General features: G+C 45.4%; 1 protein-coding gene across 1 annotated transcript in view; it reads right to left on the bottom strand.

Moving 5' to 3' along the window:
• LOC109864585 (protein O-mannosyl-transferase TMTC1-like) overlaps positions 1–20,649 on the bottom strand; it is a 101,282-nt gene that overhangs the window by 67,945 nt on the left and 12,688 nt on the right. The window contains exons 3-4 of the mRNA XM_031797759.1: positions 19,789–19,862; positions 19,397–19,579 (exon numbers count right to left, since the gene is read on the bottom strand). Coding sequence (XP_031653619.1) covers positions 19,397–19,579; positions 19,789–19,862 — 257 coding nt within the window. The remainder of the gene's footprint in view (positions 1–19,396; positions 19,580–19,788; positions 19,863–20,649) is intronic.

The following is a 20,649-nucleotide window of genomic DNA, read 5'->3' on the forward strand; positions in this document are numbered from 1 at the left end:
GCACATTTTGTTTTGTCTGGTGAGTGTCGGGTTATTGTGCCCATACTTTGTATTTTTATGCCGCTGGTTTTACTATTAAACTGCTCCGGCTAATGATGAAGTTCTGCTCTCCTGCGTCTGACGTCCCTGCCACCAGATACGCTTACAGTGATGACAACATACTGATGTTTTTCAAATTAGAGTGCTTTTCCTGAAGAAGTTAAATCTTCTTTGTGTTTTGTTTCCTTGCCACGATACTAGCGAGTATCTGGTGTCGTCCCGGCCCCACACACACACACACACACACACACACACACACACACACACACACACACACACACACACACACACACACACACACCTGTATAGGTAGGATAATGATGCTCTACAGAGAGGCAGTGTGGTACCAGAGTGGTAGTGAATAGGCTGCTAAGGAAACGGACAGGGCTCCATGCTGATTGTATTAGCATGTTAATAGTATTCAGTTCTATTTCAGGCTGCTGGTTATTAATACTGAGGCCCAGCGCTGAGAGCAGCCCCTTCATTAGTAACTCTGCAGATACCAGGGACCACGCACGCACAAATAATGACACACACAAGACACATTAATAATGACACACACACACACACACACACACATAAGACACACACACACACACACACACACAAATAATGACACACACACACACGCACGCACAGACGCATGCACGGACGCACGCACACACGGACAAACACGCATAAGATGCCTGTCCTAAAGGAGGTAACAGATTCCTTGACATGGAGCAGCAGAGGGTTTTCCTGCAGCGTGTTCTCTCTCTGGGATAAGACTTATTCAGGAGTGACAGACAGTCAGCTCATCCACCAGGAGAAGATAGAAACCACCAGGGAGGTGAAGTGGTGGTCCAGACCAGAAAGACACAGGAAGAATAAGAGAATGAGAAAGGAAAAGAGATGGGGAGCGGTTCTCATGGGAATCTATAAGCCCAGCATATGTATATGCACTGTACACCCAACTCACTACACACACAAAACCACAGGTGCTCAGCTTTCCCGGGCACACACCCATCGTACCAGTCGACAGTTGTGCATGGCAACTAGATATGCTTCAAGCCTAACCCTCCCACTACACCCACACACACCCCACCTGGGACAAAGCTTTTTATTTCTGAAAGCTTTGCCAATGACAAGCATATCCATAACATGATGCAGCCACCACCATGCTTGAAAATATGCAGAGTGGAAACTCGGTGATGTGTTGGATTTGCCCCAAACATAACGCTTTGTATTCAGGACATAAAGTTAATTTCTTTGCCACAAGTTTTCCTTTAGTGCCTTATTGAAAACAGGATGCATGCTTTGGAATGTTTTTATTCTGTACTGACTTCCATCTTTTCACTCTGTCTTTTAGGTTAGTGTTGCGGAGTAACTAAAATGTTGTTGATCCATCTTCAGTTCTCCTATCACAGCCAATAAACTCTGTAAATGTTTTAATGTCACCATTGGCCTCATGGGGAAATCCCTGAGCGGTTTCCTTTCTCTCCGGCAACTAAGTTCGGGAGGACGCCTGTATCTTTGCAGTGACTGGGTGTATTGATACACCATCCAAAGTGTAATTAATAACTTCACTATGGTCAAAAGGATATTCAATGTCTGTTTTGTTTTTTTACCCATCAATAGGTGCCATTCTTTGCGAGGCATTGGAAAAACACCCTGGTCTTTGTAGTTGGTACAGTGAGGAGGTAGTCATTAAAAAAATCACGAAGGGGTTGAATACTTATTGACCCAAGACATTTCAGCTTTTCAATTTTTATTAAATAATAAAAATGTCTAAAAACATGATTCCACTTTAAGTTTATGGGATGTTGTGTGTAAGCCAGTGACACAAAATCTCAATGAATCCATTTTAAATTCAGGCTGTAACACAACAAAATTAGAAAAAATTCAAGGGGTGTGAATGCTTTCTGAATGCACTGTAGATCAGCCAAAGGGTAGAGGCACAGAGGGTGTGATCAACCATTACAAAATCAGATATATGCAAACACTCCTGTATTGCACAAACTGAATAACACACACACACTAAATAACTGAACTTACATTGTGGACATTGTGTGGTTGTGCAGCAGAGAGAAATGTTGGAGCATTGAACTTGAGGCTGAGTCGGCAGCATTACAAGTCAAATCTGAGATCAGCAAAGCGTGGGTGTTGAGGTAGAGTTAGTGGTTTACTGTATGTCTACCCCAGGATTAAAAGCATTACAGTAAGACCACACACACTATTCTAATCAGTCGATAACGAGGCCGAGCCAGTGTGTTAAAGTTAATTCTGTTTGGCCTCATTGTTTTTGAAATGAGCCTACTGGCTTCATTTAACTTGGACCCAGGCTTTCTCTAAAACAAGAGACCAAACGAGAATTCAATGATCTGCCAGAGTGAACCATCATCTCTAATCACTGCCCAGAGATCTCGAAGCAACTCAGGGCCTGGTTTGGGTACACTAAAGAGGTGTGTGTGAGTTATAGTATTAGGGTTACCACTGAAGTAACAAACAACTCGGCTCCATAGAGTGGTTGGACCACAGTACGCCTCTAAGAAAGGATATCGAGAGGGAGAGCAGAGAGGAAGAGGCATAGGAGGATAAGGAGCGAGGGGAGTGCAGAGGGAGACACATACTCATATTCATAAATCCATGAGAGATATGTACACACAGGCTCCCTAGCCGCTAATTAGGAGCATCCAGAAGATACATTAAGCAGATGCTCCACTGAGCTACGAAAACAAATCTCTCTCTCTCTCTCGCTTTTCCTCTGGGTGTGATACAGTCAATTTGTGCTGAGTCACAGAACATTGTCTCCAAAGGCATAATTACACTCACACCCCAGGTCATTAAGATTTGATGAGAGCGGGGTCTCTATCTCTGCCGGTCTGTCCAGGTGTGTTGTTGTGTGAGCAGCTGGGCAGGCAGAGTGACAGCACAGTCGTCTAATACCCATTGAGTAACATAGAGATGGCAGCTCCATCACTCAGCAGGCACCACCAGTCCCTATCCATCCACCTTTCAGTCACCCACACACAGATACTGACTCAGTTTACAGTGAAGGGGAAGGAGGGAGGGAATACAAAAAATAAATAGATTTTTACAATACACAATAAACAAATAACCTCATGACAATTCATAGACAGATCTAATGCATAAAGTATATCACATTGCAGATTTCTCCGAACCCCTTTCATAAAATCTAATAACACTTCAACCTTGTGCTCAATCGAAAAAGTAAAATATCCCTGTCAACCTTACAGTGCAGTAAACATTATACAGCAATATCATACAGGGAGGACTGGTAAAGCACATTTGAAGGAACATTTTAAAGTTGAACACTCAAAAAAAAACGATCTTCGTGTTTTAAACACGAGTGTTTTAAACGACGTCATGTTTTAAACAGATTTCAAGCTAATCTTATAATTTAACGCTTGTTAAAATAGCCACAAACAGGTGAGTAGAGCGATTTGCAAGATTGATGTTTGATGTATTCTCTTCTTTTCTTAATTTAAAGTAGTGACATTATTTGGGTTAAATTCTCTTTGGTAAAAATCACTCATTTATATGCCATGTAAAGAAATGACTTATCAAGACTGAGAGAGAAGCCCCAGAAGGTGGGAGTGTTTGTGGATTATGAGGAGGGTCAGGTCTCCTTTTATGATGTGGAGGCCAGTTCTCATATCTAATCTTTCACTCCCTGAGAGAGAAGCCCCAGAAGGTGGGAGTGTTTGTGGATTATGAGGAGGGTCAGGTCTCCTTTTATGATGTGGAGGCCAGTTCTCATATCTACTCTTTCACTGGCTGTACCTTTGCTGAGAAACTCTATCCATACTTTTGCCTCTGTCCTAACTATGGTAGTAAAAACTCTGCCCCTCTGATCATCTCTCCTGTCATTCACACAGACTGATTAACAATGTCACACAATATTGCCTACATGCATCGATGAGGAAGGATTTTCCTTTCGCTATATTACAGGTAATACGTTTACAAATCATTGATAGTCAAGTAACACCACAATTATGAATATTTACCGGATGTCCTCAATCAAATTCAAATGTAAAATATTCTCTAAGCTCTCTGTTTTAACATATAAATACATGCTTTTATTTAACGAAAAGGAAAACATTCAAAGGAAATTTACTTCAATAAGAACAGTGATAAAAGTTGCATGACTGATTATTCTTAAATCCATATATTCTTAAACTTGACACTCCATAGGTTATATGCTAAAGTGGATGGTGTGTCACTGTGTATATACATTGCATTCGGAAAGTATTCAGACCCCTTGACTTTTTCCCACATTTTGTTACGTTACAGCCTTATACTAAAATTGATGAACTTGTTTATTTCCGTCATCAATCTACACACAATACCCCACAATGACAAAGCGGAAACAGGTTTTTAGAAACTGTTGCTAATTTATGAAGAAAAAAAACAGATATACCTTATTTACATAATTATTCAGACCCTTTGCTATGCGACTCGAAATTGAGCTCAGGTGCATCCTGTTTCCATTGATCATTATTGAGATGTTTCTACAACTTGATTGGAGTCCACCTGTAGTAAATTCAATTGATTGGACATGATTTGGAAAGGCACACACCTGTCTATATAAAGGTCCCACAGTTGACAGTCCATGTGAGAGCAAAACCCAAGCCATGAGGTCAAAGGAATTGTCCGTAGAGCTCCGAGACAGGATTGTGTCGGGGCACAGATCTGAGGAAGGGTAGCAAAAACTTTCTGCAGCACTGAAGATCCCCAAGAACACACCTTCATCACTCTAAAATGGAAGACGTTTGGAACCAGCAAGACTCTTCCTAGAGCTGGCCACTCGACCAAACTGAGCAATCGGGCGAAAAGTGGCCTTGGTCATGGAAGTGACCAAGAAACAGATGGTCATGCTGACAGAGCTCCAGAGTTCCTCTGAAGATGTGAGAACCTTCCAGAAGGACAACCATATCTGCAGCACTCCACCAATCAGGCCTTTATGGTAGAGTGGTCAGACGGAAGCCATTCCTCAGTAAAAGGAACATGACAGCCCACTTGGAGTTTGCCAAAAGGTACCTAAGGAAGTTAGGAGTTTGCCTGGAGTTTGCCAAAAGGTACCTAAGGAAACAAAATTCTCTGGTCTGATGAAACCAAGATTGAAGTCTTTGGCCTGAATGCCAATTGTCACATCTGGAGGAAACCTGGCACCATTCCTACAGTGAAGCATGGTGGTGGCAGCGTCATGCTGTGGGGATGTTTTTCAGCGGCAGGGACTGGGAGACTAGTCAGGATCGAGGGAAAGATGAATGGTGCAAAGTACAGAGAGATCCTTGATGAAAACCTGCTCAAGAGCACTCAGGACCTCAGACTGGGGCTAAGGTTCACCTTTCAACATGTCAACGACCCTAAGCACACAACCCTAAGCACACAGTAAGAGCCCGGACTTCGAACATCTCTAGAGAGACCTTAAAATAGCTGTGCAGTGACGCTCCCCATGCAACCTGACAGAGCTTGAGAGAATCTCCAGAGAAGAATGGGAGAAACTCCCCAAATATAGGTGTGCCAAGCTTGTAGGGTCATACCCAAGAAGACTTTAGGCTGTAATCGCTGCCAAAGGTACTTCAACAGTGTACTGAGTAAACAATCTGAATACTTATGTTAATGTGATATATCAGTTTATTTTTTATAAATGTGCAAAAATGTTGTTTTTTTAATGTAAAAACGTTTTTTATTTTGTTATTATGGGGTATTGTGTGTAGATTGAGGGGGGGAATTCATCAATTATAAAACAAGGCTGTAACGTAACAAAATGTGGAAAGAGTCAAGGGGTCTGAATACTTTCCAAATGCACTGTATTTGCAATCAAATAACCCTCTCTACCTCCCTCTCTCAACCTCTTTGTCCCTATTTTACACTGTCAGTAATCTGTAACAGTAGTTAGTTAGAATTGATGCCAAAAATAACATGTGTTGCCTTCAAAATGTTTGGTGGGACAAAACAATCTCTCTACTGCCAGTAAATAGTTTCACTCACATATTTCATGTCTTTGTGCAACAGTGCATTGGCATTAGGCAGTGGAGGCATGGACACTAAAGATTAGCTGGGTGATGTATCACAGTGTAGAGAACAGATAGGGTTTACAGTATTGTATTGCTTTGACCAGCTGTAACACAATGCTTTCCCCTAATGTGGCAAATGTCAAATGTTCAGGTCCATTTAAAAAGCATTAGAGCCAAGTTAGGCTTTGAGTAAAACACACTCAAACTCATACACAGACAGGCATACACATGAACACACTCTCTCACACACACTATATCATTACCTAAAGGTCAGTGAGTAAGCTGTTCAAGTCAATCTCCATATTTGACTACAGAAAAACACTTAGCAGCTCTCCCAATTAGACCTACCCTGATGGCCTAAAGAGTCATGTAAGCTACCTAGCTGCGCGCACACACACACACACACACACACACACACACACACACACACACACACACACACACAATTATCTCCAGTGCTCCATTTGATGTTGACAGACATACTCTCTGCAGAGGCTTCTTCACGTTCTAGAAATTTCAAAGGGTTCTGTCTGAGCAAACAGAATCTTCAAATGATTTCATCTCAAAAGAACCCACAGAAACATTAAAAAAACATCTCTGCAAAACACATTTACACAAGGACAAACACACACACAGGCTTCAGGGACATATTTGATACTCTTATTTGATTATCATCATCAACAACATCTTTTCAAAACCAACTTTTTTTTAAAGCACACATAAAAACAGTGAAAACACACCAACAACATCCCTTTGGATAATTGTACCACATGCACTGACTTCAAAGATTCCTCTGAGGCTGTTGCACAGAGAGAGAGATAATAAATGCCACAATAGAAATTGTGTTGTGTTCCTCTGTCAATTAATGGTCTCTTTAATAAGAGAACAAGCAAGGCAGGGGGAACAGAACCCCTCCTATGGAAAGCCACAGAGATCAAGCCTAACAAGAAACTCAACTGACAGTTCTGGGGGACACAGTCACTGCCTCCAATCGAACACATGCGATCATAAATACAGCAGATACACACACACACTAACACACTAGCATCACCACCCTGGACGGTTCTGACCTAGAATATGTGGACAACTGTAAATACTTTGGTGTCTGGATAGACTGTAAACTCTCCTGCCAGACTCATATTAAACATCTCCAATCCAAAATCAAATCTAGAATCGGCTTTCTATTATAGCAAAGCCTCCTTCACTCACGCCGCCAAACTTACCCTCGTAAAACTGTATCCTACCGATCCCCGACTTCGGCGATGTCATCTACAAAATAGCTTCCAACAATCGACTCACCAAACTGGATGCAGTCTATCACAGTGCCATCCGTTTTGTTACCAAATCACCTTATACCACTGTCATGACGTTGGCCTGGGGGGGTAGGTTTATGACAGTCATAAATACCTCTTCCCCCCTTTTTCCTCTTTCTACCCTACTGAGGTTACATTTGCAAAACCCTTGGTTAACATAGAGATTCTGGGAACGTCAGAAGGTGAGGGGAAATTAACTATATCCTGGTAATCCGACCAATGGAACATATGCGGTGGTACTTGAATATGATGTCAGTTCGGTTGTCATCTGAGACATTCTCATCAAAGATAAGATGACATAACTCTGATGTGTAGACTTTCCACTGTAGAGTTTATCGAATTCACATGGAATTGTTGTTCAATTTAAATGTTTGAATATGAAATTATTCGTGATGGGATGAAATGTGATTTTAGCTTCTAAAATGTGAGATTTGGCCCGCCCCTGTGAAGGCACATGGGCTATAAAACTTTTCAAACGCCCTCCTCTCCCTTCCTATATAAGCCCTTGACGACAATATAACCTCCTGTTCCGAGGATGTAGGACGATGGTTCGATGTCAGAATAGTTCAGATAATAACTAAAGAATGAAGCCAACATCAGCGTGAGCTTTGGTTGCGAATGGTATGAACTTTGAACTCTTATTCACTACAGAAGTGATACCTCCTAGCCGTTGAGTTAGCAACAGCAGCTGCAAACGCAGGTTAGGAAGGAATGGACAGACCTGCGAATGTTACTACAACCTATCCAATTGACAACCAGAGACATTCTTCAAAAGACTCGGTTGGGCAACACGGCCTTCATCTGCCACCAACCTACCGAAGCGCAGCTCAGAGTAAATATTTATTGCATTTTCCTTTTCCAAATGGGTGGTAATTTAGAATGCATAAGATACTGTATTTAAGATAGCACAGCTTCTTCCCCTTTTTCCTCAGTCTTCTCGCTCTTTCACTCAAACCCAGCCCTTTTCTTTTGTGTTACCAGCTGTCATATCTGTGCCGCCCGCTAGGGACGTTTTCCTTTATGACGTCATTTGTAATCAAGTTATGATTTAATTATGTGTATGTGTAATTCTGTGTGATTAGTTAGGTATTTACTTAATAAATGATTAAACCCAATTTTGTATTGCTGATTCAAATTGTAAGCCAGGGTTCATGCAGATAACCAAGAATTTACAACTTTCAGATGAGACTGAATTAAGAGGACGATTAATATTGACTGCTATTGATGTAAAATATTACTAGGTCTTTAAGAGTTTATTCGGAAGATAACAGCTCTATAAATATTAATTTTATGGTGCCCGACTCTCTAGTTAATTACATTTACATGATTAGCTCAATCAGGTGATATTAATTACGGTGTTACGGTTTTCTTCTGGTGAAAGGGAGGCAGACCAAAGCGCAGCGTGGTTATTTAAAAACATCTTTAATAAAGATGATAACGTGAACAAAACAAGAAACCGTGGAAAACCGAAAACAGTCCTAACTGGTGCAAAACACAGAGACAGGAACAATCACCCACAAGAGACCTAAAGAATATGGCTGCCTAAATATGGTTCCCAATCAGAGACAACGATAAACACCTGCCTCTGATTGAGAACCACTCCAGGCAACCATAGACTTACCTAGAATACTTCACTAAACACAACCCCATAACCTACAAAAAAACCTAGACAAAACACACCACATAAATCACCCATGTTATACCCTGGCCTGACATACGGAGAAATTATTTTATAGAATAGCATGTCATATCACTTAATCCGGCATAACCAAAGTCACGACACCACCCACCACTGCGACCTGTATGCTCTAGTCGGCTGGCCCTCGCTACATATTCTTCGCCAGACCCACTGGCTCCAGGTCATCTATAAGTCTATGAAAGGTAACGCTCCACCTTATCTCAGTTCACTGGTCACGATAACAACACCCACCCGTAGCACACATTCCAGCAGGTATATCTCAGTGATCATCCCCAAAGACAACACCTCATTTGGCCGCCTTTCCTTCCAGTTCTCTGCTGCCAGTGACTGGACCGAATTGTAAAAATCGCTGAAGTTGGAGACTTTCATTTCCTTCACCAACTTTAAACATCAACTATCTGAGCAGCTAACCGATCGCTGCAGCTGTACATAGTCCATCTGTAAATAGCCCACCCAATCTACCTACCTCATCCCCATACTGTTTTTGTTTGATTTACTTTTCTGCTCTTTTGCACACAAGTATTTCTACTTGCACATCATCATCTGCTCATTTATCACTCCAGTGTTAATCTGCTAAATTGTAATTATTTGCTCTTATGGCCTATTTATTGCCTACCTCCTCATGTCTTTTGCACACACTGTATATAGACTATTTTTTTCTACTGTGTCATTGACTTGTTTATTGTTTACTCCATGTGTAACTCTGTGTTGTTGTCAGTGTCACACTGCTTGGCTTTATCTTGGCCAGGTCGTAGTTGCAAATGATCAAATTGTTCTCAACTAACCTACCTGGTTAAATAAAGGTGAAATAAAATAAATCAAAAACGAACTTGCGTTAAGTTGTATAGGTATGCAGGTTTATGGAGAGATCCACTCAGAGTTGAATTCTCTGGTCAGCCATATGCATTCACTCATACCGTACAACACACACACACACACACACACACACTTTCCGTCACAAACCCCCTCTGAACCTCAGCTCTCTCGGTCTGAATATTTTTAAAGCAGAGGGCCCCAGTCAGAAACACATAACCCAGTGTGATGGGCCCCTCCTCTCTCCTAGCCATCTGTAAACATGCCTGCAGGAGATGACATTATCGGGCAGTATTAACACAGACCTAATGGAGATGGAGAAGGGCTAACTCACAGGGCAGAGACACATCTCATAAACACTGGCTACGGCTGTGTTTCAAATGGCAGCGTATTAACCATATAGTACACTTCCTGTATATGAACTCAGCAAACAAAGAAACGTCCTCTCACTGTCAACTGCGTTTATTTTCAGCAAACTTAACATGTGTAAATATTTGCATGAACATAACAAGATTCAACAACTGAGACATAAACTGAACAAGTTCCACAGACATGTGACTAACAGAAATTGAATAATGCGTCCCTGAGCCAAGAGGGGTCAAAATCTAAAGTAACAGTCAGTATCTAGTGTGGCCAACAGCTGCATTAAGTACTCCAGCGCATCTCTTCCTCATGGAATGCACCAGATTTGCCAGTTCTTGCTGTGAGATGTTACCCCACTCTTCCACCAAGGCACCTGCAAGTTCCCAGACATTTCTGGGGGGAATGGCCCTAGCCCTCACCCTCCGATCCAACAGGTCCCAGACGTGCTCAATGGGATTGAGATCCGGGCTCTTCGCTGGCCATGGCAGAACAATGACATTCCTGTCTTGCAGGAAATCACGCACAGAAAGAGCAGTATGGCTGGTGGCATTGTCATGCTCGAGGGTCATGTCAGGATGAGCCTGCAGGAAGGGTACCACATCAGGGGGGGATGTCTTCCCTACAACGCACAGCGTTGTGAGATTGCCTGCAATGACAAGCTCAGTCCGTTGACGCTGTGACACGCCGCCCCAGACCATGACGAACCCTCAACCTCCAAATCGATCCCGCTCCAGAGTACAGGCCTCGGTGTAATGCTCATTCCTTCGACAATAAACGTGAATCCGACCATCACCCCTGGTGAGACAAAACCACGACTCGTCAGCGAAGAGCATATTTTCCCAGTCCTGTCTGGTCCAGTGACGGTGGGTTTGTGCCCATAGACGACGTTGTTGCCGGTGAGGTCTGGTGAGGACCTGCCTTACAACAGGTCTACAAGCCCTCAGTCCAGCCTCTCTCAGCCTATTGCGGACAGTCTGAGCACTGATGGAGGGATTGTGCGTTCCTGGTGTAACTCGGGCAGTTGTTGTTGCCATCCTGTACCTGTCCCGCAGGTGTGATGTTCGGATGTACCGATTCTGTGCGGGTGTTGTTACACGTGGTCTGCCACTGCGAGGACCATCAGCTTTCCGTCCGGTCTCCCTGTAGCGCTGTCTTCGGCATCTCACAATAAGGACATTGCAATTTATTGCCCTGGCCACATCTGCAGTCATCATGCCTCCTTGCAGCATACCTAAGGCACGTTAACACAGATGAGCAGGGACCCTGGGCATCTTTCTTTTGGTGTTTTTCAGAGTCAGTAGAAAGCCCTCTTTAGTGTCCTAAGTTTTCATAACTGTGACCTTAATTGCCTACCGTCTGTTAGCTGTTAGTGTCTTAACGACCATTCCACAGGTGCATGTTCATGAATTGTTTATGGTTCATTGAACAAGCATGGGAAACAGTTTTTAAAACCTTTACAATGAAGATCTGTGAAGTTATTTGGATTCTTACGAATTATCTTTGAAAGACAGGGTCCTGAAAGGGGGCGTTTCTTTTCATGCTGAGTTTTGTAGACTTTTAAACAAGGCATATACAGCACATAAGGTTGCTTGGAATAAGAGCATGCCGTGTGATAAATGTACTGCAACTGTACAACTGAAAAAATACTGTGCTCTCTACTGAGACAGGAAGGGGTTAAAACATCTGTACTCCCATCCGATTGGCTGCACTCCAGCTGCGTGGGCTGACGATAAACGGGTGCCAAACAAATTAGGCAGGAGAGAAAAGAAAATGCTCACCCCAACAAAAATCACCAGACATCTTTTTGATGAGACATTTACTAAATAATCTCCCAATTAGTGTTCAGGCCCCTGGCCTGTGTGTGTGGGGGGGCTGGCCCATGTGTTGGGTCCCTGGGGCTAATTGAATGACAATAACATCCATCTAAAAACAGGCCTTCACACTCCCTTCTCTCTTCCCACTCACTCTTTTCCATCACTCTCTGTTCCTCCTCTCTGTTGCATGCTCCCTTTACCTACTTTCTTTCTCTCGCCCCTCATTCTCTTTCTCTCGCCCCTCATTCTCTTTCTCTCCCACCATTGTCACGTTGGCTCGTTTAATCCCAGTTCCGGACCGCTTATCACCACAGTATGAGAACGGAACTGGAGCGGAGCGAAGAGTGCCCAATTTGACTGGAGCGCGGAGCAAGATTCCCAAAGGCTGGAGGGTCGGCCTTCTCGCCAGCTCCAATTTCGCTCCAGTAGCGCTCACTTCACAAACTCAGGTCATGCCCGGCCCAGCATGCATTTGTAGTCTGCTTGTGTGCTGCTATAGCTCCTTACTTTAACTACTGTCATGGAGTTCACTAAATGTTTTCCGAAAGAAACTGACAAAACACACAGGTGCTAAATCAAGGTGTCTTACAAAGATGAGGACCAAGAGCAAGAGAGGGAGTGAAGTGATGTAACTAAAGAATCATTGTGGAATCTGAAAAGACACATATCCCAAAAGCATGATGGTGTACTTATTACGGGCACATGCTAAAAGAAAGGAACGAGGTGGGTAGCTAATTAAGTGTGTCATTGTAGCAAATTATTTACAAACTAAAAATCAGATCTCTTAAAAGTTTTGTTCATTTTTGCTCTATTATCTATACAATGGGCCATACTTGATTTTGGCCCAATAGGCCTGGCATATTCCCCCTTTAAAGGAGCTTTCCGTTTTGATTGGTTTATTTTGCTAAAAACCATTTGGCCTACCTATAGAAAAGTTTAAAAACAACTCTGCATGTCCGCCCAGCCTGGCAAGAGTGGCCAAATGGGTGTTTAGCATCTCCAGTGTTTAGCATCCCCAGTGTTTAGCATCCCCAGTGTTTAGCATCCCCAGTGTTTAGCATCCCCAGTGTTTAGCATCCCCAGTGTTTAGCATCCCCAGTGTTTAGCATCCCCAGTGGCTCTGCAAGCAGGTAGAGGGTGTTCTCTGCTGTTGGCCTGTTCTCCAGGCACCATCGCAAGCTGGTTAAACTCGTATTTCTCAAATAAATTCAAAGACATTGTAGACTGAGCCTAATAAGACATTTTTAGTTTAACTTGGATTTAAATTCTAAGTTACGGAATGTATAGACTTTAATGATTTATTATACAAAATGTTGTTTAAATGCGGAGCGCTTTATGTCCCTACCAGCCTATCGTGTCACACTCGGAAATTCTTCACAATGTATTTCTTTGTAGGTTATAGCCTTGATATAATATAGCCAAAATAATTCATTTCCGTTCTTTCTTAGGCTCCCTGTCTTTGCGCCTGACCTATTTAGACTGTTAGATGCTGTTTAATATGACCTGTGGCCTATTTGAAATGATGAGGGCTTCTTACATTCACCTTTTCATGTTAATTTAAAGTACTTTTCATTCCAATCATATGGTTTGGTTTCAATACCTCATAACCAAATTGTAGGTCCATGTAGTCACAAAAATAGATGGGTTGATGGTTAAATTGTGATTTTAATGAACGGAGCGAACCGTGGAGCGGTTTTTATAGGTTGGAAAGGACGTGGAGTGCTGGAGCAAGTACCGCTCCATGAGCAATGAGCAGGATTTCCCACCGTTCACATACCCTGCTTATCAGTGACAGGTCTCCCAACAGGCCAGAGAGCTATGGCCCAAGGGCTCTCATTACAGATAGTTGACCGAGTGCACACACACACACATACAAACATTACACAGTGTACACACAGGCTCACATACTATCTCCATCTTTCTCTCCCTCCTTAATTCCTTCCTTCCTTCCCTCTCTCTCTCTCTCTATTTTCTCTCCCACTCCCTCCCTCAGTTCTATCAGTTAGTCCAGCCTGTAGATACATGAACAGCTGATGGTGTTTAATTAAGGCCCAAATTAAATAAGCATCTATTAAATCTTCCCAGCGTATCAAAGAGCCAGGCACGGGACAGGCGTGGGGAGAGATCTAACGCACCCCCACACATATCACTAACCTATCTCCAACGCATATCTAATGCATGTTGACAGCTACTCTTCCCTCCAGTCGCCCAGAAGAAAGGGCGACCGGAGGGAAGAGTGGGAGAGGGGGGAAAAGAGAAAAGGAGATATGGAGGGAGTGGAAAGAGTGAAAGAGGATAAGAGAGAGAGAGGGATAAAGGTAGAGAGAAGGAGAGAGGAAAAGTAGGGGTTTGGCTGGAAATGCTATTGGATCTTCCTTTGCTGAATTCCTGAGGTGATCCGTATTTTCTGTTTCTTGGCACCAGTATCAAAGACAGTACAGTGAGATGAGAGGCCGGAAAAGAGTGTGTTTTCAATGAATACTCTCTCCCTCTCCTCATCCTCTCTCTATGCCTTCATACACATACCCTCTCTCCCTCTAACAGGGCCTGTGGAGCTCACATACTCTCTGTCTCTCCCTCTAACAGGGCCTGTGGAGCTCACATGCTCTCTGTCTCTCCCTCTAACAGGGCCTGTGGAGCTCACATACTCTCTGTCTCTCCCTCTAACAGGGCCTGTGGAGCTCACATACTCTCTGTCTCTCCCTCTAACAGGGCCTGTGGAGCTCACATACTCTCTGTCTCTCCCTCTAACAGGGCCTGTGGAGCTCACATGCTCTCTGTCTCTCCCTCTAACAGGGCCTGTGGAGCTCACATACTCTCTGTCTCTCCCTCTAACAGGGCCTGTGGAGCTCACATACTCTCTGTCTCTCCCTCTAACAGGGCCTGTGGAGCTCACATACTCTCTGTCTCTCCCTCTAACAGGGCCTGTGGAGCTCACATACTCTCTGTCTCTCCCTCTAACAGGGCCTGTGGAGCTCACATACTCTCTGTCTCTCCCTCTAACAGGGCCTGTGGAGCTCACATACGCTCTGTCTCTCCCTCTAACAGGGCCTGTGGAGCTCACATACGCTCTGTCTCTCCCTCTAACAGGGCCTGTGGAGCTCACATACTCTCTGTCTCTCCCTCTAACAGGGCCTGTGGAGCTCACATACTCTCTGTCTCTCCCTCTAACAGGGCCTGTGGAGCTCACATACTCTCTGTCTCTCCCTCTAACAGGGCCTGTGGAGCTCACATACTCTCTGTCTCTCCCTCTTAACAGGGCCTGTGGAGCTCACATACTCTCTGTCTCTCCCTCTAACAGGGCCTGTGGAGCTCACATACTCTCTGTCTCTCCCTGTAACAGGGCCTGTGGAGCTCACATACTCTCTGTCTCTCCCTGTAACAGGGCCTGTGGAGCTCACATACTCTCTGTCTCTCCCTCTAACAGGGCCTGTGGAGCTCACATACTCTCTGTCTCTCCCTCTAACAGGGCCTGTGGAGCTCACATACTCTCTGTCTCTCCCTCTAACAGGGCCTGTGGAGCTCACATACTCTCTGTCTCTCCCTGTAACAGGGCCTGTGGAGCTCACATACTCTCTGTCTCTCCCTCTAACAGGGCCTGTGGAGCTCACATACTCTCTGTCTCTCCCTCTAACAGGGCATGTGGATCTCACATACTCTCTGTCTCTCCCTCTAACAGGGCCTGTGGAGCTCACATACTCTCTGTCTCTCCCTCTAACAGGGCCTGTGGAGCTCACATACTCTCTGTCTCTCCCTCTAACAGGGCCTGTGGAGCTCACATACTCTCTGTCTCTCCCTGTAACAGGGCCTGTGGAGCTCACATACTCTCTGTCTCTCCCTCTAACAGGGCCTGTGGAGCTCACATACTCTCTGTCTCTCCCTCTAACAGGGCATGTGGATCTCACATACTCTCTGTCTCTCCCTCTAACAGGGCCTGTGGAGCTCACATACTCTCTGTCTCTCCCTCTAACAGGGCCTGTGGAGCTCACATACGCTCTGTCTCTCCCTCTAACAGGGCCTGTGGAGCTCACATACGCTCTGTCTCTCCCTCTAACAGGGCCTGTGGAGCTCACATACTCTCTGTCTCTCCCTCTAACAGGGCCTGTGGAGCTCACATACTCTCTGTCTCTCCCTCTAACAGGGCCTGTGGAGCTCACATACTCTCTGTCTCTCCCTCTAACAGGGCCTGTGGAGCTCACATACTCTCTGTCTCTCCCTCTTAACAGGGCCTGTGGAGCTCACATACTCTCTGTCTCTCCCTCTAACAGGGCCTGTGGAGCTCACATACTCTCTGTCTCTCCCTGTAACAGGGCCTGTGGAGCTCACATACTCTCTGTCTCTCCCTGTAACAGGGCCTGTGGAGCTCACATACTCTCTGTCTCTCCCTCTAACAGGGCCTGTGGAGCTCACATACTCTCTGTCTCTCCCTCTAACAGGGCCTGTGGAGCTCACATACTCTCTGTCTCTCCCTCTAACAGGGCCTGTGGAGCTCACATACTCTCTGTCTCTCCCTGTAACAGGGCCTGTGGAGCTCACATACTCTCTGTCTCTCCCTCTAACAGGGCCTGTGGAGCTCACATACTCTCTGTCTCTCCCTCTAACAGGGCATGTGGATCTCACATACTCTCTGTCTCTCCCTCTAACAGGGCCTGTGGAGCTCACATACTCTCTGTCTCTCCCTCTAACAGGGCCTGTGGAGCTCACATACTCTCTGTCTCTCCCTCTAACAGGGCCTGTGGAGCTCACATACTCTCTGTCTCTCCCTCTAACAGGGCCTGTGGAGCTCACATACTCTCTGTCTCTCCCTCTAACAGGGCATGTGGATCTCACATACTCTCTGTCTCTCCCTCTAACAGGGCCTGTGGAGCTCACATACTCTCTGTCTCTCCCTCTAACAGGGCCTGTGGAGCTCACATACGCTCTGTCTCTCCCTCTAACAGGGCCTGTGGAGCTCACATACTCTCTGTCTCTCCCTCTAACAGGGCCTGTGGAGTTCACATGCTCTCTGTCTCTCCCTCTAACAGGGCCTGTGGAGCTCACACACTCTCTGTCTCTCCCTGTAACAGGGCCTGTGGAGCTCACAGCAGACACATACAACTCTCTTCTGTTCCATCCCTTTCTGCTGGGTTCATTCACAAATCACAGCTCCACACACACACACACACACACACACACACAGAGTCCGAGGTCTCCCCACCGCAGGCCCCATGGCAGATCGGCTTTCAGAGAAGAAATATGATGTGCGTGCGGTCAAATTAGAGATTCCTTCTTCTGCACTAACACACACGCCATCCCTCAGAGAGAGTTCCTGTCACCACTGGCTGAGACACTGATAGGGCTCTGGGCTTGTCTGTGGAGCTTTAACATACTGCAAAAGGATTACACAAAAACACAAACACATGAACACACACACTATTCTTTCACATCTGTCTCTTACCCTCTCCCCCCACACAAATTAATCTCTCCCTCCTTCCCCTCTCATTCTATCTCCATTAATCTCTCCATCGTGTTGTGATGTCATAGCCACACCCCAGAGATGGTGGTGAGGTTGGTGTGAGGTGAGTAGCAGATGCTACTAGTGATGATGTTGGTCTGGAGGGGATGAGAGAGAGTCCAAGCCCAGCATCTGTGCTTGGTTTGGGGTATGACTCAAGGCTGCGGTGCCGGTGGTTGGAGGTATGGAGCTCCACACATGAAAGAGGGGACGAAGAGAAGACTGTGGGCCAGGAGAGGTTTTGGTGGCTGAGGACAGGGAGCAGAGATCAGGGTTGTGGCCCAGACATGGTGCCTGATTGTGGACATAACTCTGGGCGTTCTCTGGTGGCTGGAGGGAATTGAAGTTGTGTGTGCAGTTTGTGTGTGTTTTCTGGCTGGAGACGCAGAGGCATGTTGCTGTGCCATGTAAACACACAGCCAGGCCTGGCAGCAGGCCAACACGGCTGTTCGGGTGTGTGTGTGTGTGTGTGTGTGTGTGTGTGTGTGTGTGTGTGTGTGTGTGTGTGTGTGTGTGTGTGTGTGTGTGTGTGTGTGTTGGGAACAGAACAATAGTCCAGAGCAGCAGGGAGAAAAAGCAAAGCCACAAGTAAGTAGCAGCAGTAGCGCTATACACCATTCATCAGCCCACAGTAGGGGTTAGTGGTGCACTCATTCACTATCAGACCAGCACAGCTGTTGTAATACTACAACAATACGGAAGGCTATTACAGAGGCTTAGCAGTGAGTCTCTATGAGAGGCCTGTAGTCCAGGGCTGTCTGTCAGCCTGCTCCGTGGTAGCACTCGCAAACACACACAGTTTGAGCTCTCCACTGTCATATTAAGAGGTGTCCATCAGGAAGACATAAACAAGACACAGGACATGGCTTAGAGAGACACGATGCCAAGAGTAGATTCCTGGCAGGACGGGGTGTGATGAGCAAACACAAAGAAAAACATCCAACTACTAAAGGGACACATTTACACACAGAGAAAAACATGGATAGTGACGCACACACACCCAGACACACTCAAGTCCCACAGCCACACGACTCAATGACAGATGCCTGGGGCAGTTACCCTAACATAACCCTGTAACACACACACCCAGACACACTCAAGTCCCACAGCCACACGACTCAATGACAGATGACTGGGGCAGTTACCCTAACATAACCCTGTAATACACACACACAAACACACACGTCCCCCCTCACTGTTAAACCCTTTAATGTGTTATCAGAGGCCAGCCCACTGAACACCGGCTAATTCCAGCACATTCCAACACTGCATGGGGTGGAGGCCCCCAAAACATCAGGACCTGGCTTTGGCAGGGTGGACTACACACACACACACACACACACAAAGCTGTCTACGTAGCAGTAGTTTTCACCCGTCTCTCCCTTTGTCTGATCCTGTGTTTACAATCCTCTGTAATATACACCCCAGAGAGGCAGAAACCAGGACATTCCCATACCAACATTTGGCCATGCTGTTACTGTACACAGGTGTTATTCTGTCTCGATAGATGGCTGATGCACCAACTTAACTGGCTGGTCCAACCGTGCTTTTAGGAGAACAGTCAACAGTTAGGAGAGAATAACAGGAACTCTGGTCTGTAGGAATACTGAAATGACCTGGGTGGAGTGTGCACACACACACAAAGATGTGTTTCTTTCCAACACACACATACAGCTAATTACATATAACCAGCTCATACACACACAAGCTGACAGCAGTGACAAAGGGCTTCTTAGGCAATCAAGCCATCTTAACACACCCACTCACAGACACACACACACACACACACACACACACACACACACACACACACACACACACACACACAGTGGACTTACAAGAGGAGGGGCTTGCGGCAGAGCACCAGGGCGTCGTAGAACACACACACCCCGAAGACGGTGATGCCCGTCTCCTTGACCAGCATGGCACAGGTGCCCAGCAGCAGGCTGGCACCCAGCGCCCACACAGATACCGTGGAGGGCAGAGAGTCTGCAGAACCAGAACCACACACACCCACACTCCTGGAGAGAGAGAGAGAGAGAGAGAGAGAGAGAGAGAGAGAGAGAGAGAGAGAGAGAGAGAGAGAGAGAGAGAGAGAGAGAGAGAGAAGGGGGAGGAGGGAGTGCTATTAAGTAAAGAGAAAATTGTTTTTTTTAAACTACACAATCCACCCCCCAGAGTAGTGACAGGGAGAGAGGGAGAGAGCGAGAGTGTGTTAGGGTTTTCTTACCTAACATAGGAGAGAAAGGCCAGGAGGAACAGCATGCAGGCCAAGACATCCGCCCTGCCCACGATACCAGACACCTGAATCATACACAAACAGAGTTTACATTAGTCCTCTGGCTCAGGTGACCCGGACAACCTGTAGACTAGTGACAGAGTAGAGTGGGTGTCCATAGGGAAGTCTATTATGTTGCTAGGTTACACTGAGACACATAACTCTGTTACATAACACTGTGTTATGGTACAGTCTGTCAGCAGAGGTCCAGAGACAGTTCAGGGCAGGTTGGAGATGAGACAGTCATTTCTGTATATTTACCACAAAGTGCGCTGATGTTTGCGCATCTTCTCCAAGAGAGAGACCTAGTTAGGTGGCAATACTTTAGGTGTGATATGTTAGCTGGTGATGTTAGGTTGTGTTACAGTTCTGTTTGGGTCTGAGGTACGCTAAGTTCCAGTGAGGTCTGCAGTTTTTAAGTCTCTGCTGCTGTGAGGTAGTTAGTCCAGACAAAAACAACAAAAAACACAGACCGAAGAAAAAAACACAGACCGAGACAGAGAAAGAGAGATAGAGCGAGAGAGAGAGACAGAGAAAGAGAGATAGAGCGAGAGAGAGAGACAGAGAAAGAGAGATAGAGTGAGAGAGAGAGAGACCGAGAGAGAGAAAAAGTCAGACTCAGAGATGAACAAGGTCAGATAGGAGCTGTGAGATCATAAATCTCAAAACCTCCAGGATAGGAAGACGGGGGGATGGAGAGAGGGAGGGGTAAGGAGGAGAGAGCAGTGGGATAGCAATAGATGAAGAGGACGGGAAGGAGTAGATTGATTGCCACCCTCCAGAGAGTCTGTAAATATAACAGTCGGTCCCAGA

The sequence above is a fragment of the Oncorhynchus kisutch genome, linkage group LG19 (assembly GCF_002021735.2).
Source record: "Oncorhynchus kisutch isolate 150728-3 linkage group LG19, Okis_V2, whole genome shotgun sequence".
In the NCBI taxonomy this organism is placed as follows: Eukaryota; Metazoa; Chordata; class Actinopteri; order Salmoniformes; family Salmonidae; genus Oncorhynchus; species Oncorhynchus kisutch.